Source organism: Pecten maximus, chromosome 6 (assembly GCF_902652985.1).
Source record: "Pecten maximus chromosome 6, xPecMax1.1, whole genome shotgun sequence".
In the NCBI taxonomy this organism is placed as follows: domain Eukaryota; kingdom Metazoa; phylum Mollusca; class Bivalvia; order Pectinida; family Pectinidae; genus Pecten; species Pecten maximus.
The window spans coordinates 38,131,792-38,149,340 of NC_047020.1; the positions used below are offsets into that span (position 1 = coordinate 38,131,792).

Here is a 17,549-nt window from a genome sequence, read left to right on the forward strand (position 1 = left end):
GTCAGCTTAACATGTCCATAACATCAACATTTGAAAAAGAAAATTGTATCTAGGCTTTAAATGTATCTTTTTTTTTTTAAATGGTAATTGCAATATACATATGTATATCCTTCAGGTAATTAAAAAATTGTCTAAAGTGTTTTAAAAGTGTCTATATTTGTAAGGAGTTTCCATATTTTAGAAAAAATCTGTCAACAAAATATTGTTTTCTTATTGTCAAGCTGAGTAAACTTTGAACAGCAGGATCATATTTCCAACCAGTGCTGAAATAACTATAAAGCCTTGTTAGTTTCGATACCTATTAAAAAAACATTGAAAGACTTTGAAATACTAGAAAAAAATAGGAATAAAGTTAAAATGTATTCATTTTGCTCTTAAAATTATACTTCTTAACCAAAAGGCACATGCAATTTGTAAATAACTGAGAGAATGTTGAAATAATTTGCTATATCAAAATGTCTGTTAAGCTGCGAAGTACAGATCCCTGGAAGTTCCTGTGTGGTGCTATTGCACATAATTATAAGTGTTCAAATCAAAATGCCGTCATTTCATTCTCACAAGATGTATACCTATAAAAGGCCGAACCCTTGAATCATCAAAGGTCTGTGACAGAAGATCACGGTTACGGCAGCGCTGTCAAGGACTCTCACCTGTATATACACATTTCCTGTCGCTTCCCTCGTTACAGGTGTCAAAGGTGAGAATTCTATTTTAATATACCTTTTCTGAGTTTAATATACTGAGTTACGATCTCATCTACCAGCAAACTGATCACTAAAGTGTTTAGTTAAGGTAACATAAGCGTTTTACCTGTGTGCATTAGAGCAGGCTTGGACCTATCTGCAATCAACAGGTGCGGTGTAAAATACCTGTATTTTAATATGACAGGATAAATTTCAAAATCATTTAAGAAAAGATTTAAATGTGATTCGTTCTATAAAGAATGCAGATGTAATTTAAATCTGTTCTGTTCCAGTGGGATTTCTGATAAATTTTACGTGATCGGAGAAGATTAAGGGCATAACTTCTGTTACGAAAAGGAGTCATTATATACAAATGTATCTTGGTTCAATCCGTGTCAGCATCTGCGGACCTTTAAAATGAAGTAAAGGATTAGATGTGTTTCCTGGGATCAACTTGTGCCTGGATATTGCTTACGGCTCTGAAAAATACTGACTTTATTCAATGATTTTACAACAGAAATGTAGAAGTAGTTCCTGGGATTTTCAATTGTTGTGTAAATCTTGAAACAATTGGTTCATGCCCTACCTGGCATCCTATCAACATTGTTTTTTTACCTTTGTATTGTGTTGATTTCTATGTAGACAACCCACAGGTGAGACAAAAGCTCTCTGAAGCTGGATTCTACAACACTTCACAAATACAAAGCTGGCCATCATTTGACAGGTAGGTACAATGAAAAAATCAATTCGGAACCAGTTGAAAATTGCAGGATATACCGGCCATTTACATCTGTTTTTTTTTCAGTCTGTGTCTTTGTTGTTCCAATACCATCATTATACACGATAATTGTAACTATTGACTCGTACGTTGGTGGAGGTGTTACAGGAATCGCAGGGAGTTGTGACGTTTAATGATAAGCTCTGTGTACGTACATGACACAACATAACTGTTTAGATATGACATTAGGAGATTCCACTGTGTTATAAGTGTGTTTTCTTTTCTGATTTTTCTGGCCTTTAAACTGAACAGGTACGTTAAATTTCACCAGTTATCCTAAGTTACGTGCAATTAAAATGTGTTTATAATCTTTGTTGTCAAATCAAATAGCCTTGTGTTCTATTTTTAGATTTCTGTGAGAGAGAACTTTAAAAAAGAGAGTTAAATGACCAAGAATGAAGAGTCGAAGGACAAATCCGTCGGACCACACCGAGACACAGGTAAGGTTCATAATTACTTGTTACTTAACTTAAACATTTTCTAAAATTGTGTGTTCATGTTTATATCAAATAGCTCCCAAGTGGATTCATGAAAATTATCAAATTTTCGTTTACCTGAAAATTAATGAATCCATGATTATTCTGACTGTCCGTGGTTTAAACACTTATTCATAATTTGTCTTAGAACCAGGATGTTGCCAATTCTTTACCCGTCAAGATCATTAATGGTTAGTTAATATTTTAACAGTTGTGGTTAAAATTGTAGTGTGTACGGGTATGAAAACTAATGGGATTTAAATGGGTTATATTTTTGTTGTTAAATTTAACAAAAATATTATATCTTAAAATCACATTTTCCTGTTGGGTTTTAAATAAAATGAATAAAAACAAGATGCATGCATAATGCTTGTTAAGTTCACAACTTGGCTGTCAGGGTAAACCAGATATTTTTGGTGATATGATTGTCACAGGAGACCTGCTCTAACTTCTATATGTTTTGTGTTACTAAGGGGTTCAAAATTGGAACTAGTGGAGAAAAAAATACATTGTTCAAAAAAATATTTTTATTTTAGAGACTTCTAATGGTATGAATTACAGAATCATGATCATGTATGAAGAATACTTTTTTAAACCATATATGTGAGAAAATTTCTCAAGCCATAACATATAAGTGTATATATATTTTTCTTTGAAATCAAAATATCAAATGTTTTATTTGGATTGGATTGATCAGTAAAGTAAATATTAAAATGAAATGTGACTTCATAAAAATTATGTTAAATTTGCAGATCTTGGTCATAAAAAACTTTGATAAAGTTATAATTAGCTCATTCACCCTGGGGCCATTATCTATATATAGTACTTCAACATCCAACATTAAAACACAGGTAGGGTTTGATTATTTATGTATATATGGTAATTCAAATCTTAGAATATTCAACTTTATATAGGTTTAAAGTCTAAAAGCAGTTATTTCATTCAACTGAAATTGAATTGAATAATATTTTAAATTTTGTTTTGAAATTATTGACTCAGAGTTCGTTACCTATCTCCTATAAACAGCTAGGGTCATTTTGAGGCTTGGTCTCCTTGTAGTAGTTGGTGAATACCTCACTGAACAACATACGAGAGCCCCATCTTATGCAATCCACAGCAGTTAGGGTAAAGTGTCTTGCCCAAGGACACAACTATGGCAGCAGAGACCAGTCCATTTCTCAGCTTCTCGAGAAACACAAACCTAGATGGGTAGGGAGCGTCAGACCAATCCCTTCGGATCTTCACCCTGAGGTTACGCGGCTGACACTTTAACTGAAGCTATTGCCGTCCGCCAATACTCAGAGTGGTATTAAAGTAAAAAGGTCTTTCTATAGAATATAGGTCGTGATTACAACGTACAGAGTAAACCATCCTGTCAATATTGACAAATGAATGTACTTTTTAAATGGATATAAGTTTGAATCATTTTTTAATTACAATCGTATAAGTTTGAGGAAGACAAGTTTGTGTATCCTTATAATATAAGTAGCAGACAGAAATACTGGCTATATGGATAAACCAATTTTTTGGGGGAAATTAAGGTAAAATGAAACATTTATTATGTATTCATTGCGGTGGTAGGGCAAGAGTACTGTAAAATGTCAATAACATCTGAAAGTACTTTAAATAAATATCAGTTTGAATAATTATTTTTCACGTATAATTTACAAAGAGGTTAGCTCTGAGAACTCTCGTCAGTAACAGGTGAAAGACCTATACATGGATATCAGTTCGAATCAATATCTTTTTCAATTCTGTGTAAATAAAACTACATTTATAATATAAATATAGAACATATCTATAAAAAAAACATTTGTACTGTCTGGTGAAATGTAGATTCAAACCAAATGTTAACATAATACAAGATAAAATCCATTGATATCATTTCTAATTGTCAATTATCATCAATAGGTCTATATTAAGCAAAGTCATTTTGCAGGGTTTGAATTGTAGCATTCAACTTACAGTTGTACAGGCATACGTACAATAAGGGTTTAACAAGTCTTCAGGTCAAGGTTACTGTATCTTACCAGATGTTCAAGGTCAAGGTCACTGTTTCTAATCTGATCTTCAAGGTCAAGATCACTGTTTCTAACCATATGTTCAAGGTCAATGTCACTTTTTCTAACCAGATGTTCAAGGTGGAGGTCACTGTTTCTAACCAGACGTTCAAGGTTAATGTCACTGTTTCAAACCAGATCTGTCACCTGAGGATAACTAGCATATACTCCTACCATCACTTTTATATATAAAAATTTTGTAACACTCCCAAAATTGACACTTAATGAAAAATTGAAGAAAATTGGCTAATGATTACAATTGAGTCAAGTTTAGACAGAGATTGACCAAATTTGGAAGAGATGCAGTGGACAATTTTCCAGATGGCAAAGGGACAAATTGACAGATACTGTGTACAGACAGGGTGATTCCATTGACCCTAGGGCCTCTCCAACTTAACAAAATATTGAAATGGCATAAGAGTTTTTGTCAAGCATGCATGGGGGATATCTATATATGCAATGGGACCATTGGCAACTTTGATGGGTGTTCTAGTGCCAATACTTAATCATTTCAGTTGTGTCCAGTATACAGTACTTCTAGGCCTTGTACCTGTTTATTTAGTAGAGAGCTATAGAGATAATGTACATAAGCTATAGATGTAGATAATAGATATATCCATCGATGGGCATGCAGCCACACACACAACAGTTGTAATGGGGAATTCTCATTAGTTTGGCACCAGACATTGATATTTTGAAGCTTTTAAGCTGTGCTTACAATCAAAATTAACATTTGAAAGGATGAAGTAGATCACAGTCTGTCTGTTGAACATTTCAAGTTGTATAATATTTCAAAATACATTATTTATCAGGTATAGTGAAAGTACATATGCACCTTGCTGTTCATTCAAATTTTTCTTGTTTCAATATTTGAAGAGCATTCTGGGCAGTCATAGAAATATGATATCTAAATTGATTTACCGTCCACGTATGTAGGCAGTATTATGAATTGCTTGGTTGGAGATATTCCGGTATAAAAAGAAATGAAATTAATAATTTATTCAAAATTTTCAATGAAAATAATAATAGACTGCTAAATACCAGGTAGAATATGGACTTAGAAATTTCTACAAATAATTAAGGCCATACTCAAACTGTTGATAAAAAAATATACCGGGAGAATTCATCATTCATCATGGAGTACAAATGCTGAATGGTCAAATTCCAATGGCAAATTTTATTTCAAAGAACATTATATGAAAGTTTAATATACTAAGATCTCCTGAGTACCAGGAATCACCCAGTTCAAATAATATTTAATAAACATATACAGTTAAACCCTTGGGGCGGGGATCTACAATATGTCATGCCCCTGTGCTTGAAAGGATATATTATATCATAGATAATCAGCTGATGGAATATTGAGATATTGAGATATTCAACTTAATTGACATCTGATCTGGAGTTTTAGCTCACCTGGTCCAAAAGTACCAAGGTGACCCAGTGCTATACCATAGCGTCCGTGATGTCCGTTTGTCATCCGTCCATTGTCTGTCCAATAAATGTCAACAATTTCTTCAAGTGACTTCAACTTAATTTGGCTGGAAACATCCTTGTGGGTGGTTGGGATTAAAAAGTGTGCAACTGGTGAGGTTGAACCCCAAAGGGGCTGAGGTTGGGTCAAAAGGGGCAATTTGGCTATACAGTATTAAATTGCTATAATAGATGACTTCTCTGGAATTTGAGCAGTGTATATATCTCTAGTGCATATCCCTTGGGTGTGTGAGATTCATGATTGTACAAATGGTGGGACTCATAATCACATGAATAATAAGGTCATTGGGTCATTCTTGTTCCTGTCATGGCTGTGTGGTTCAATTTTATTGGTAGCACCCATTATCTCCAGTTCCTTTGAGTTAGTATGTAACAGGCCTTTTTTGTGTTGTTTAGTGAGGTAGCCACCAGCTACTACAGAGTTGACAGGGCTATAAATCCAGAAATAAACAATTGAACTCCAGATATTTAGTTAAACAATGAAAGTCTAGTGTACTGATAGAGGAAATACTATTTGTTTGAAAAGAAAACAACCAAAAACACTTTTTGTGATATGAGAGTCATTTTCTGAGGAGGAATTGATATATTGGGATAAAAAGGACATACTTACACCAAGGTTGGTAAAATTTTACCTTGGTTTCTGGAGTTAAAAGGGTTCAAAATAAACTTGGTAATGCTCCCAAGACCATGCGATTACACAGGGGATGGTTTATACAGGGGGCGGTTTAGATGGGGCTGGTTTAGACAGAAGCTGGTTTAGACAGAGGCTTGGGCCTGTTTAGACAGTGGCCAGTTTAGACAGAGGCTTGGGCCTGTTTAGACAGTGGCCAGTTTAGACAAGGGCTGGTATAGACTGGTAATACTGTAGATATGAGGATTTGACTCCAGTTCCAGTGCATTGTAACAAGTCTTGATGTCCTTGAGGAATATAACAGTCTGTACAGTTAGTCATGAATGTACTGTCTGCTTCTGAGGTATGGTAAACATATTATTTACTTACAAAAGGTTTAAGAAACGACTCTAGATCTCTTCCCTGTCTGTATGTAATGAATATCAAACAAATTCAGAATAAGAACGGTGTTACATTTAGAATCTCCTGCCAAAATTTGGAAGCCTGTATTTAGAAAACAGAATTATTTATGTAATTTCTTTACAAAGAAGTTCAGTACTACAATTAAATGACAAGAAAAAAACACCTGAGATGTTTGTGTTTTGACTCATTAACGGTAATTAAGTACCAGATGTATGTCAATTCCTTTACAGAATTTAAATGAAGGGGTCAGTGATTTATAATCTAATGATTGTTAAACGATTGATACAGGATAATCTGTTACTGGTACAGGTATATTTACATAAAGCAATAAGTTTATTGACTGTAAAGTTGTTTATTGTTTACTTGAACAATATATAGTTTAAACAACACTCAATTTAGTTATGATTGGAATAATTCAACAAATCAAAAAACAAGATTTGCATATAGCAATGAAACATACAAACTAAACAGGACTATAAAGAAATCTAAATTGAACGACAAAGTAATAAACTGATCGGATGGGTTTCCGATTTCACATTCATACTAAGTATAGAAACTATTATAGTTGGCCTGACTGAATGTCTGATTTAAACAGGGTTCAGATTAGACAGGTTATACTATAGATATATATGCAGTAACACATTGGTGGATGTTCTGCTTTAAACCTGTATCCAGTTATGGACAGCTAGGTTCGGTTATACTGCAGATACAGACCTAAAGGATATTCTGGTTTATCTAGGGTTCATATTGGACAGGTTATCAGTGAGAACTATAAGTCTGTTTTATACAGGGTCCATATTGGACAGGTTATCAGTAGGACCTATAAGTCTGGTTTATACAGGGTTCATATTTGACAGGTTGATATGTAGGACCTATAAGTCTGGTTTATACAGGGTTCATATTGGACAGGTTATCATGGGACATAAGTCTGGTTTATACATGGTCCATATTGGACAGGTTATCAGTAGGACCTATAAGTCTGGTTTATACAGGGTTCATATTGAACAGATTATCAATGGGAACTCGATCTAAGTTTGGTTTATACAGGGTCCATATTGAACAGGTTATCAGTGGGACTTTTAACATTTATAAGTCTGGAGCGGGATTCATAAAACTGGTTTTTACAGTATGGTGCCTTTATACTTGTGTGCTTTTTATATAGGGTTTTGTCTTTATCAAAAACATTGCATTGGAAGGATTTTACCTTTTAATTCAGATCCTAAAACCGCATAATTTATGTCTTCCAATATAATGGCAGGAAATTAGAAAGAATTTAGATTTTTTAAAAGAGAATGAAATGAAAGAAATGAAAAATGAAAAAAAGAAAATAATTTATTACCCATCAGGCTTATCTGGCTATGAAACCTGAGTCAGATTGTAAATCATGGCCATTATGCTCTAACATATTGTATCATACTGTGGAGTGTTGGACACTTGACATTTGTGTTCAACGTCTGACTCTTAAACCCCTACAAATATTTACATTACAAGAAATAGCTCAGGAATATTGCATAATTTCATGTACCCTGTCAAACAGAAGATATCTGTTCAAATATCACGTTGTGACACATTCATATTTATCTTGAAAGTGTCTGCCAAATAATTCCATGGAATTTGAAGGTATAATTCATCAATATTTCCCGATATCTCAGCATTACAATACCTATGCATAAAAAACGAACGTCGTCAAATATTTGGTATTGAAAAGCTAAATGACTTTTGCCAATCTCTATCAGTTTATATAAAGCATTCAAATTCTAATCAAAATGAGGTAAAATTAAATTGATAATTAGGTTTTAAGTACTTATTACAATTTTTTCACTAAAATGGAGAACTCCCCTATATCAGACACAGTAGAAAAGTTCATTATTGACATATGTAGCTCATATTCACCAATCATTTAAAATTCTATTAAGTTTGTTGAATTTGTACTTTTATATTTCAATTTATTAGCTGTGAATTTGGTTGTGTGATAATTATCTGTCAAAAATCATTCCTTCACTACAAAAGAGTTCCACACTTAATCATTTTTATGACCTTTTTCCTCCAAACATATATATGAATGTTGTTATCTTAAAATACTTTAAATCTTCATAGTCAGCCTTAACTTGACAAAACTGACAAGAAAGTTTGAAATTTGAAAATCATATAGATAGCTAGCTGTTTTGTGTGTTAACTGTCATTAAATCAAGGAAAAATATAACTAATTATCACCATGAGAGCAGGCAATCTTATGTTTCATATTTTAATTTGTTGTACCTGTAGTCAAAATAGAGTTGTAAAAACTAAAGACCTGAAAAAGAAAAAAAAATTGTCAGTTATAAAAGTTAAAGACATTGTGTGACAAACACGAACCACTGAATTTTCTGAAGTTTGAGATTGAATGTTAACATGTACGTACGACTCAAGTGCCTCGTCGCCTGTACATAAAATTGTAGCTATTATATTTACTTGATTTTACTTACATACACAAGTCTGATATGAAAACTTTAAGAGGCATATTATTTTTTATAAAATAAAAAAAAAATATGGCTAAATTTAAAACATTGTTGGTGTAAAAATTACAGAAACAAAATCATGAAACTAAAATCGAGACCCTAAGCTATAGAGGCATTTGGTCCGAAATTTGGAGTACCAGTGAGTTCAATACGTTGGTTAACCCCACAACAAAACTCTACAAAGATCAGGTTCAATTGCTTTAATGACCGGCATCGTAAAGAAAATTATTCTTTTTAAACATAAGTACGTAAAAATTGAATATTAGATAGGTGAGTTTCTGCATGATTACAGAAACTCAACTGGCTATTGGCAATTTTCTTTTCAGTGTATTTAAGATATTTAAATATCTTTTACTTATGGATGGTCGCATTAGAAAGATTAATTATCGGATCATGTTGAAGGAATGAAATAAATCACTAAGTTTAAGAAAGGGTGTGTTTATGATGAAGGTATTGTGTACACGGGAGTAATGGACAAAAAGCTGTTATATTTGAACGGGCTAGGTGTTTTTGAAAAAAAAATGTTTGTGTATTGTATTGTTTACATTGAAGCAAAAGTACATAGATGTTTGCCAACAGATTTAGGCCATTTGTATGATCAGAATTGGAAGAGATCATGATCAGAGGTTACACGTTTAAGTTAGGTTCTGTATAAATGTGTTAGAGTCTATATACCATGACTAATTAACAGTTAATGTAATGTAAATATATAAATGTATCATATTTACATATCATATTTACATGTAATATTTACATATATTTACATATCATATTTACATCTAATTACATATCATATTTACATGTAATATTTACATATATTTACATATCATATTTACATCTAATTACATATCATATTTACATATCATATTTACATATATTTACATATCATATTTACATCTAATTACATATCATATTTACTTTTGAATGTTATGAATATTTATTTCTAACTACATTTTTTTTTTGTACACCGTAATTACATACCAGTACATGATAATGTATATACATATAATTTATAAATGTGAATTTGATACAAACTCATTTTTATCTTAATTAGGTATTTCTTTCTGCCTAATTAAAACAAAGATAATAGACTTTTGAATGGATACGAAATTTAAGACATAGATATCTAGGTTATAAGACAAAATGGTTGTTAGATTGACTGCAGAAAGATGATATGGACGACCTCTGACCTGTATGACAGCCTTATCCAACGTAATCTGTAAACTATACTTACAAATCAAACCCTAATGGGAGCTCGGAAAACAAAAACAATCGGCTGATGGGTGGTTACTTGACAGGTGTGGGGAATATAGGTATTGTGAGTGGTATGTATGGTATATATAAGTATATATACATATATAGCGGGTGGCAGACGCTACCAGCTGTTCAAAGCATGATCAGATTATAACTACAAATCCAATAAAATTTATAAATGTACACATTGTATCTGTATACGTATATTTCAACAAAACAGTAAAATTCAAATTTTAGTTCCGTGTGTGAGGGAATTCAGTATCATCAGTTTAAGATAAGAAAAGTTATAATTCAAGTATTTCTTAAAACTTGTAAAAAAGACATTTTAAAATCAAAATGTAGGTAAAGTAATCTAACAAATCTTTGAAAAGCTGGCTTGGTTGACTTTTAAGTGGAGGGTAGATGGGATGTTTGTCATTGTGAACCCCTTGATGGGTCTGTAAACATACCCCATTATTGTACAGTGTTGTAGTAGGTGGTGAGAGACCGGTCGCAGCAGAAGTACCAGAAGTGTCAATACATATATATATGTTAGTGTGCTGTTTACCTAGTAAGGACAAGATTGACAGGTCTAGCTGGACACTGGTGTGACTTTTCATGCCTACAGTAAATTATTAACATAACAGAGATTGAAGAGATATCAGACAACTTCTAGCAGCACTCCGGATTTACTGGTACTTTCATTTTCGACTCGTAATTTTTCACAATAAGGAGATATATTTCAGCACTTATACTCTAATTTGTTTTCGTGAAACACCTAATTCTATCATGGATTTTCTTTTCAGGAACTTAAGTGTATGAGGTTTCGTATGAGATTTAAAACTACTACAATAATGGTGTTTTACTTAAATCAGGATGTATATCATTTTATTTTTCTGTAAAATTAAGGTTGTCTAGACTCGTTCATAATGGGTGCTGCATATATATTTTAATGAAATTTTGCACAGTTCATATAAATAATATCATTATAAAAATACTACTTTTCCAGAAGAAATGTTGGTAAGTTAAAAAAAACAGAATCATGGCTATTAATAATTCATTCATATTTAACTCGGTTTTCTGCAACTAAAATATAAGGTAAGTTAGATATGACAGGAATTGCACAGCTAGGTTATATGATTATTGAAATTGTTTACATGTATTCATGAAATATCTAATAATCTTATTCCTAGTCTGTCATTATGTACAATGGAGGAATATCATTGCTAACAGAAATTGCCATAGAGAAAGGTCATAGGTCATGATATTTACTGATATTTTTAGTGTAGAAGGTCCAGGATTTGTCTGTGTTAAATTTTTATTTATTTTTTTTACAGGATCAGGTTTCAGACATGGCAGCTAACAGTAACAAAGGTCAGAAAGTAACCATGGTTTCCATGGAACCTGAGGAACCAGAAACTTTTACCTTTCTTACGGAGGCCAGAGATGAAGGCGTGGACGAGGGGGATGGAAGTGAGGTAAAGGGAGATAACTTCTCTACAGTGTCTGATGGACGTTCTAAACATGAGCAAGTAAACGAAGAGGAGTTAGGAGAAACTGGTGATAATAAGAATGACCTCAATAATGGGGAGGAAGAGGAGAATAAAGACCAGTCTGGAGGTGTTCAGGATAAGGAGCCACATGTGGCGCCAACAGGAAGTGAATCTGAAAATGTGGTACCAACAAAACATGATAATGAAAATGTGGCATCCACTGGAAGTGCATCCCATCATGTGACACCAAAAGGAAATAAATCTAAGCATGTGGCACCAAAAGGAAATAAAAATGTGGAACCGAGAAAAAAAATTGTCAATAAATCAAAGACACAGCGCAATCAACAAATGCAACATTCACAAAAAGGTCCAGGCCATCAAACAATAGAAGATGAAGATTTAGGGATATATGACGATGTTACGGAGGGGGTAGACCTCTTTGATAATGAGGACTACATGGAAATGATGGGTAATCGAAATACACACCCGTCCAGTACGGACACTAAGACTCCCGATCTCTACACTGAGGTTCGTCCAGCCCCGCCCCCGACATCCATCCTACGTAACCCCGGCTCTGTCACACAGGAAATTCCTGATTATGATGCTATGGATGATTTACAAAACAGTCATGTGACCTGGAATGCTATCGAGCCTCATTTCAGTGTGTCGATTGCAAACATGCAGCGGCACTATTCTGGGAGGAAAGCGAACACTCCAGCAAGCTGTTATTCTACGGAATCAAGGTAGGTGTTTATCTTAAGGTCAAGGTCAAAGTTTGGTTAGTGTTTGGGGTCAAAGTTCATCATTGACAGTGTTTAGGTTTAAAAAAAACTGTGGAGTCACCATTACATGGCTAGAAAAGTGATATAATGTTTTGTCAGTCAATGACTACAAAGTTCGTGGACAGAAAACATGTTATCTCTAGATAAAGGCAGGATTTATTATTTGAGACCACTCCAATTTTCAAGCTGACTTAGCAAATTCACGATAGTATTTTTGGTCCGATACTTGACATCTAGGTACATCGTATCATTGAGTCCAAAGGTCCAAATGTTTGTCACGCTCATAATTTCTGATTAACTGAGAGTATGTTATGTAGGTATAGACCGATGAAATAATAGCCGTCTGCTATTTGTGTAATTCTTCTGAGAAAAATTGTATGCAAGTTTAACTGTATGTCTATAACATTTGTATCCTATCTAGTTGTTGGTATAATATGACTGGATAGGGTGGAGTGCTATGTCCATCTTATGACATTTCATTGTGACAGCACTATGTAATGGTCGTAAAGAAGCTTCAGACCCAATCAAGGATGTAAATCCTTAAACAAGCCAACACTTTTATTCATTATGCCTTATTGATGCCTGCTGCCTGCACATTGCTGTTGATTTTTGGGGAGTATAATCTATCAGTTTTACTGATATTTAAAGTTGAATTTTGTACACTTTTTATGCTCAAGTGTTTTGTCAACTTTTGTCTGTCCATTAACATTTACACTTAAGGCCTAAAGTGACCTTGAAACAGTCGGACATGTTCTGATGAGATAGTGAAGGATTCTGACGTGTGAGATATATCCATTGTTCAAAAGAAGATTCATAGGTTTGGTATAAATATTATTTGGGGAATTATTTATCTTAAACACAAACATCGATTGTAAACTGTGTTCTGAGCTTTTACATCCAACTAGGGGTAGCATTATTAAAACATCATCCATCCCTCAGACTGCCTTCAGTATTAAAGTGATATATTAAAATGCATCTTGACTTTTTGTTATCTGTCAGATGTTAAATTCTTGTTCTATCACCAAGTAGTGAACAGTTGCTGTTATAGGCTCTGCAGTTGCACTCTCTGTTTGATAAGCTTAAGAAAAGTTTTTGAAGGCCTTCACAGTTTGTGTTTAAGAATATAAACATCTTCCATGAAAAGACTTATAGCTAGTGTACATCAAATCTAAAATGTTGGAAAGTACAAGATATTAGAAAAAAAAAAAATTCTATGTCACAAATTAATTTAGGCTCAAAATTTAGCCATTTTTCAATTGGTCTGGGCCCTGATTAGGGTCAACATGCATGATTATTGGATTTGACTTCACAATTTACCTGTTAATATATATGGTAGTATTGGGTTTAAATTTATACATACATAATTAATGGGGGTGAATTTACATACAAAAGCATAAAAACATTCAGTGTTAGATTTTGTCGGGAGAAGCCACTGTAAAATATGGTAAAAATTGGATTTTACTTTACACATATTGTAACTGGGTGTGAAATTACATACAAAAGCACATAAAAACATTCAATGTTCGATACTATCAGGAGAAGCCACTGGTTAAATTAGATTTTAATTTACACATATTGTAAGTGGGTGTGAATTTACATACAGAAATATAAAAACATTAAATATTTGATTTTGTTGGGAGAAGCCACTGGATATTATACATAGCAATGTGTACATGGGGATTACAATGTTTGTAGGTATATGTATGTAAAGGAAACCCTACCCATTGTTTGTTAACATACCACAGGTATAAACTTTATTGCAGTTCAGTATTAAAGGTGGTGATGGAAATCTGATAACACAAACTGCTTGGTATTTACAGATTTATTCCTGGTAATCTGATTTTATGTTAGATATAGATTTATATTTGATAAGATGTTTTTGTGTGTTGGAGGGCCTGTCAGTGCTGTTTGTGTAGAGGTCTGTGGGGATTACTAGGGTCGAGGGCTGGCAGACACTATTGATAGCCTGTTTCTACCACTGGACAGGAGCCCAGCATATAATTATAAAAGTATCATTACCATAAGTTCTCTAGATCTGGGAACGGTTCTGTATCATGTTAGCTGAGAAAAATCACCTTCCTTTAAATATGCATATTATTTTGATGAATTTGCATTTAATTTGATTATTTTTAGGAAATGTTTTTTTAAGGGGCCACAGTGACCGAGTGGTTAAGGTGTCCTGACACTTTATCACTAGCCCTCCACCTCTTGGTCGCGAGTTTGAAACCCATGTGGGGCAGTTGCCTGGTTCTGACAATTAGTAGGCCGGTGGTTTTTCTCCGGGTACTCCAGCTGTTAATAGGATGTTAAACAAAATAAACCATAAACCACAATTTTAAGTTAAAGTTATACTGCCGGTACTTATTACCCTAGAAAGCATCCTTAGAGAGATGTCAGGGTTGTTTTGTTTGGTTTGATTGCCTGTTTGGTTTATCGCCCTGAGGTGGGAGCTCTTTGTAGTAGCTGGTGGCTACCTCACTGAACACCATACAGAAGGCCTAGTGCAGTCTGCCATCCAGGCCCTAGTTGATTATAAATGTTCATTAACTGGAGGAAATTTCTTAACTTCAAATTTTCCATATGAAAGAATGACTGAATTTAAGGGAAAAAATCTTAATTAAGGAACATTCCTTAAGTTCTAAAATGTTTTGATATGGAAAATTTTTAAAGATGAATCGTCAGGCCTCAGAACAATTAGGTATAGTGTCTTGCCCATGGACACAACTAATATAATACAGCACAGACCGGTCTGTTTAATTTCTCAGCTTATTCCTGAGAAACACAAACTGCTATGGGTAGAGATCGTCGAACCACATACTTCTTCTCATGAGGTCACTCAGGCCAAGGCTCTAACCGACGAACAATGTAATATAGATAATTAAACATATATTAATGAATTGAAAGTGTATTTACTCTATAAATTATGCTGATTTAAGATGTTGATGTTCATCATTGTACAAGATAACTTCTTTTTATATTCTTCAAAACATGAACATATTAGCAAGTTTACATTGCACTATGATAAGCTTCTATACATTACTGTAAATCACTATTATTTGATGTGATATTTAAAAAGATATACAGATATCTATGCCATTTAAAATAAATTGCATGTTGGATCAAGGGAGATAACTCCTTCAAAACTAATAAATACTGAACGGACAATCTTAGGTAAGTGTATTGCATGGCTATCAAAAGAATATTTTTGTTTAATGTCTGCTTTAAAATTTGCTGTTAAAGTTAATTTTTTTACTTTAACTGTAGTCAGAAGTTTATGTATGGCACTAAGAATATTTTCTAACCTTTTAAGTAATTTAACACTTTAAGGAATTAAGCATTGAAGTAATTTAACACTTTAAGGAATTAAGCATTATGGCTATTGAATTCTGGCCTATAATATTATATATCTCCCAACCTACAACAGTTCCCTCCCTTTGAATACCAAAAAATAGACAAAAACTTAACATTATGAATGCTATACTTTTGGTTCAATTCAAAAAAAAAATTTTATAATGTTGAAATAGTTCAAGCAGCACAGATCAAGTAAAATTGTGAAATATTCCTTTTCTTTAAACTTTTCAGTATCAAACCCTGATCTTGTATACTCTTATACTAGATTGATTTATTAGGTAAGGTCTCAATTAATAATCAGATAATCAATCATATTATTAGCTCTGACCTTCAATTCCATGGCCATGCAAAAATATTATATAGGAAGCCTGCAATCTGCTGGGTCATGCAGGTCAGAGGGCCAAAATAAGCTAAATTAACCGAAGTTTTGAAAATATGTTTATACCCAGAAATCTTATAATGTGCAAACTTCCTAATGGAAAGGTGCCAAGGTGCTTTATAAAAAAAAATTATACACTGTATTTCAAAACTAATTAAATTTCCCCAATTTCTCACTGTAGTGACAGGAAACTCAAATAGTTTATTTATAAAAACAACACTTCTGGGTACGGTTCTTCAAATTTTACATATTGAAATCTTAAAGAATGAAATTTAAGCTTGATGATAAATTCACAAGCATTGCAAATCAATTGTATGGTTGATTACAGATGTGTTTTGTGGTGTCTCTCCAGGAGGAATTCTGCTCTAGTACGTATACACTAAGAATATTTAATCATAGAACCTTTGTCTAATGTATTAATTAAGATATTATTCAATTTTTCTAAACTTGGGACTCCAATACCAGAATTCTTAGGGTTTTTTTGTGTACAAATAAACATGATGTGTATTGTTTAATTGCCTGTGTAGTTACACTTGTCCTTGAAATGGGTTCTTTGTTTTTGTCTTATTGTTAAAAATCTTTTGTTTAAATATCTTATATCTATTATACTAAAGAGCTTTTATCTATGGGGTCACTACATGCCCAGTTAGTTATTTCAGAAGTTAAATTTCTAAACAATGCCATTATCATTATTTATTTAATGATTTAACTGCATTCAGGTGGTATTTGAAGCCATTATCAATTACATGTGCCGTGAAGTGCACTGGCATTTCTTTTTGAATTTGATGGCATTCATATTACAATTAAAACAAGATTGGCCCATAATTAGCTCACAACCCTTACCCTCCCTCTTAGCTACCCATCACTCCCCTTAACCACCCTATCAACCCCTCATTGCCCTCACACTTAATTACCCTCCCTCTCAGCTACCATCACTCCCCTAAACCACCCTATCAACTACTACTACCCATCAGTCCCCTCACACTTAATTAACTACCCTCCTCCTCAACCACCCATCACTTCCTCTCATGCATACACCATACTCTCCCTCTCTGTCACCTTTCCCTGCCCCTCACTGCCCTTTAACCACAGTCTAAAACACCGCTAACTGCCCTTCACTCCCCACACCCATCCTTACACACCCCCCCCTCACCACCCCTCACCACCCCTCACCCCCATACCCATCCTGACACATTCCCCCTCACCACCCCTCACCACCCCTCACCCCCATACCCATCCTGACACATTCCCCCCTCACCACCCCTCACTGCCCCTCACTCCCCACACCC

At 33.8% G+C, this 17,549-nt stretch overlaps 1 protein-coding gene across 2 annotated transcripts in view; it reads left to right on the forward strand.

The window, feature by feature from the left end:
- The first annotated feature begins 478 nt into the window (after nt 1–478).
- LOC117329711 overlaps nt 479–17,549 on the forward strand; it is a 44,424-nt gene continuing 27,353 nt past the window's right edge. The window contains exons 1-4 of one of the 2 annotated variants that reach the window (XM_033887793.1): nt 479–697; nt 1,326–1,407; nt 1,811–1,901; nt 11,593–12,491. In XM_033887793.1, coding sequence (XP_033743684.1) covers nt 1,857–1,901; nt 11,593–12,491 — 944 coding nt within the window. In that variant the 5' untranslated portion in view covers nt 479–697; nt 1,326–1,407; nt 1,811–1,856. Of the gene's footprint in view, nt 1,408–1,810; nt 1,902–11,592; nt 12,492–17,549 lie in introns of both variants that reach the window. The other variant, XM_033887791.1, reaches the window with a different exon arrangement.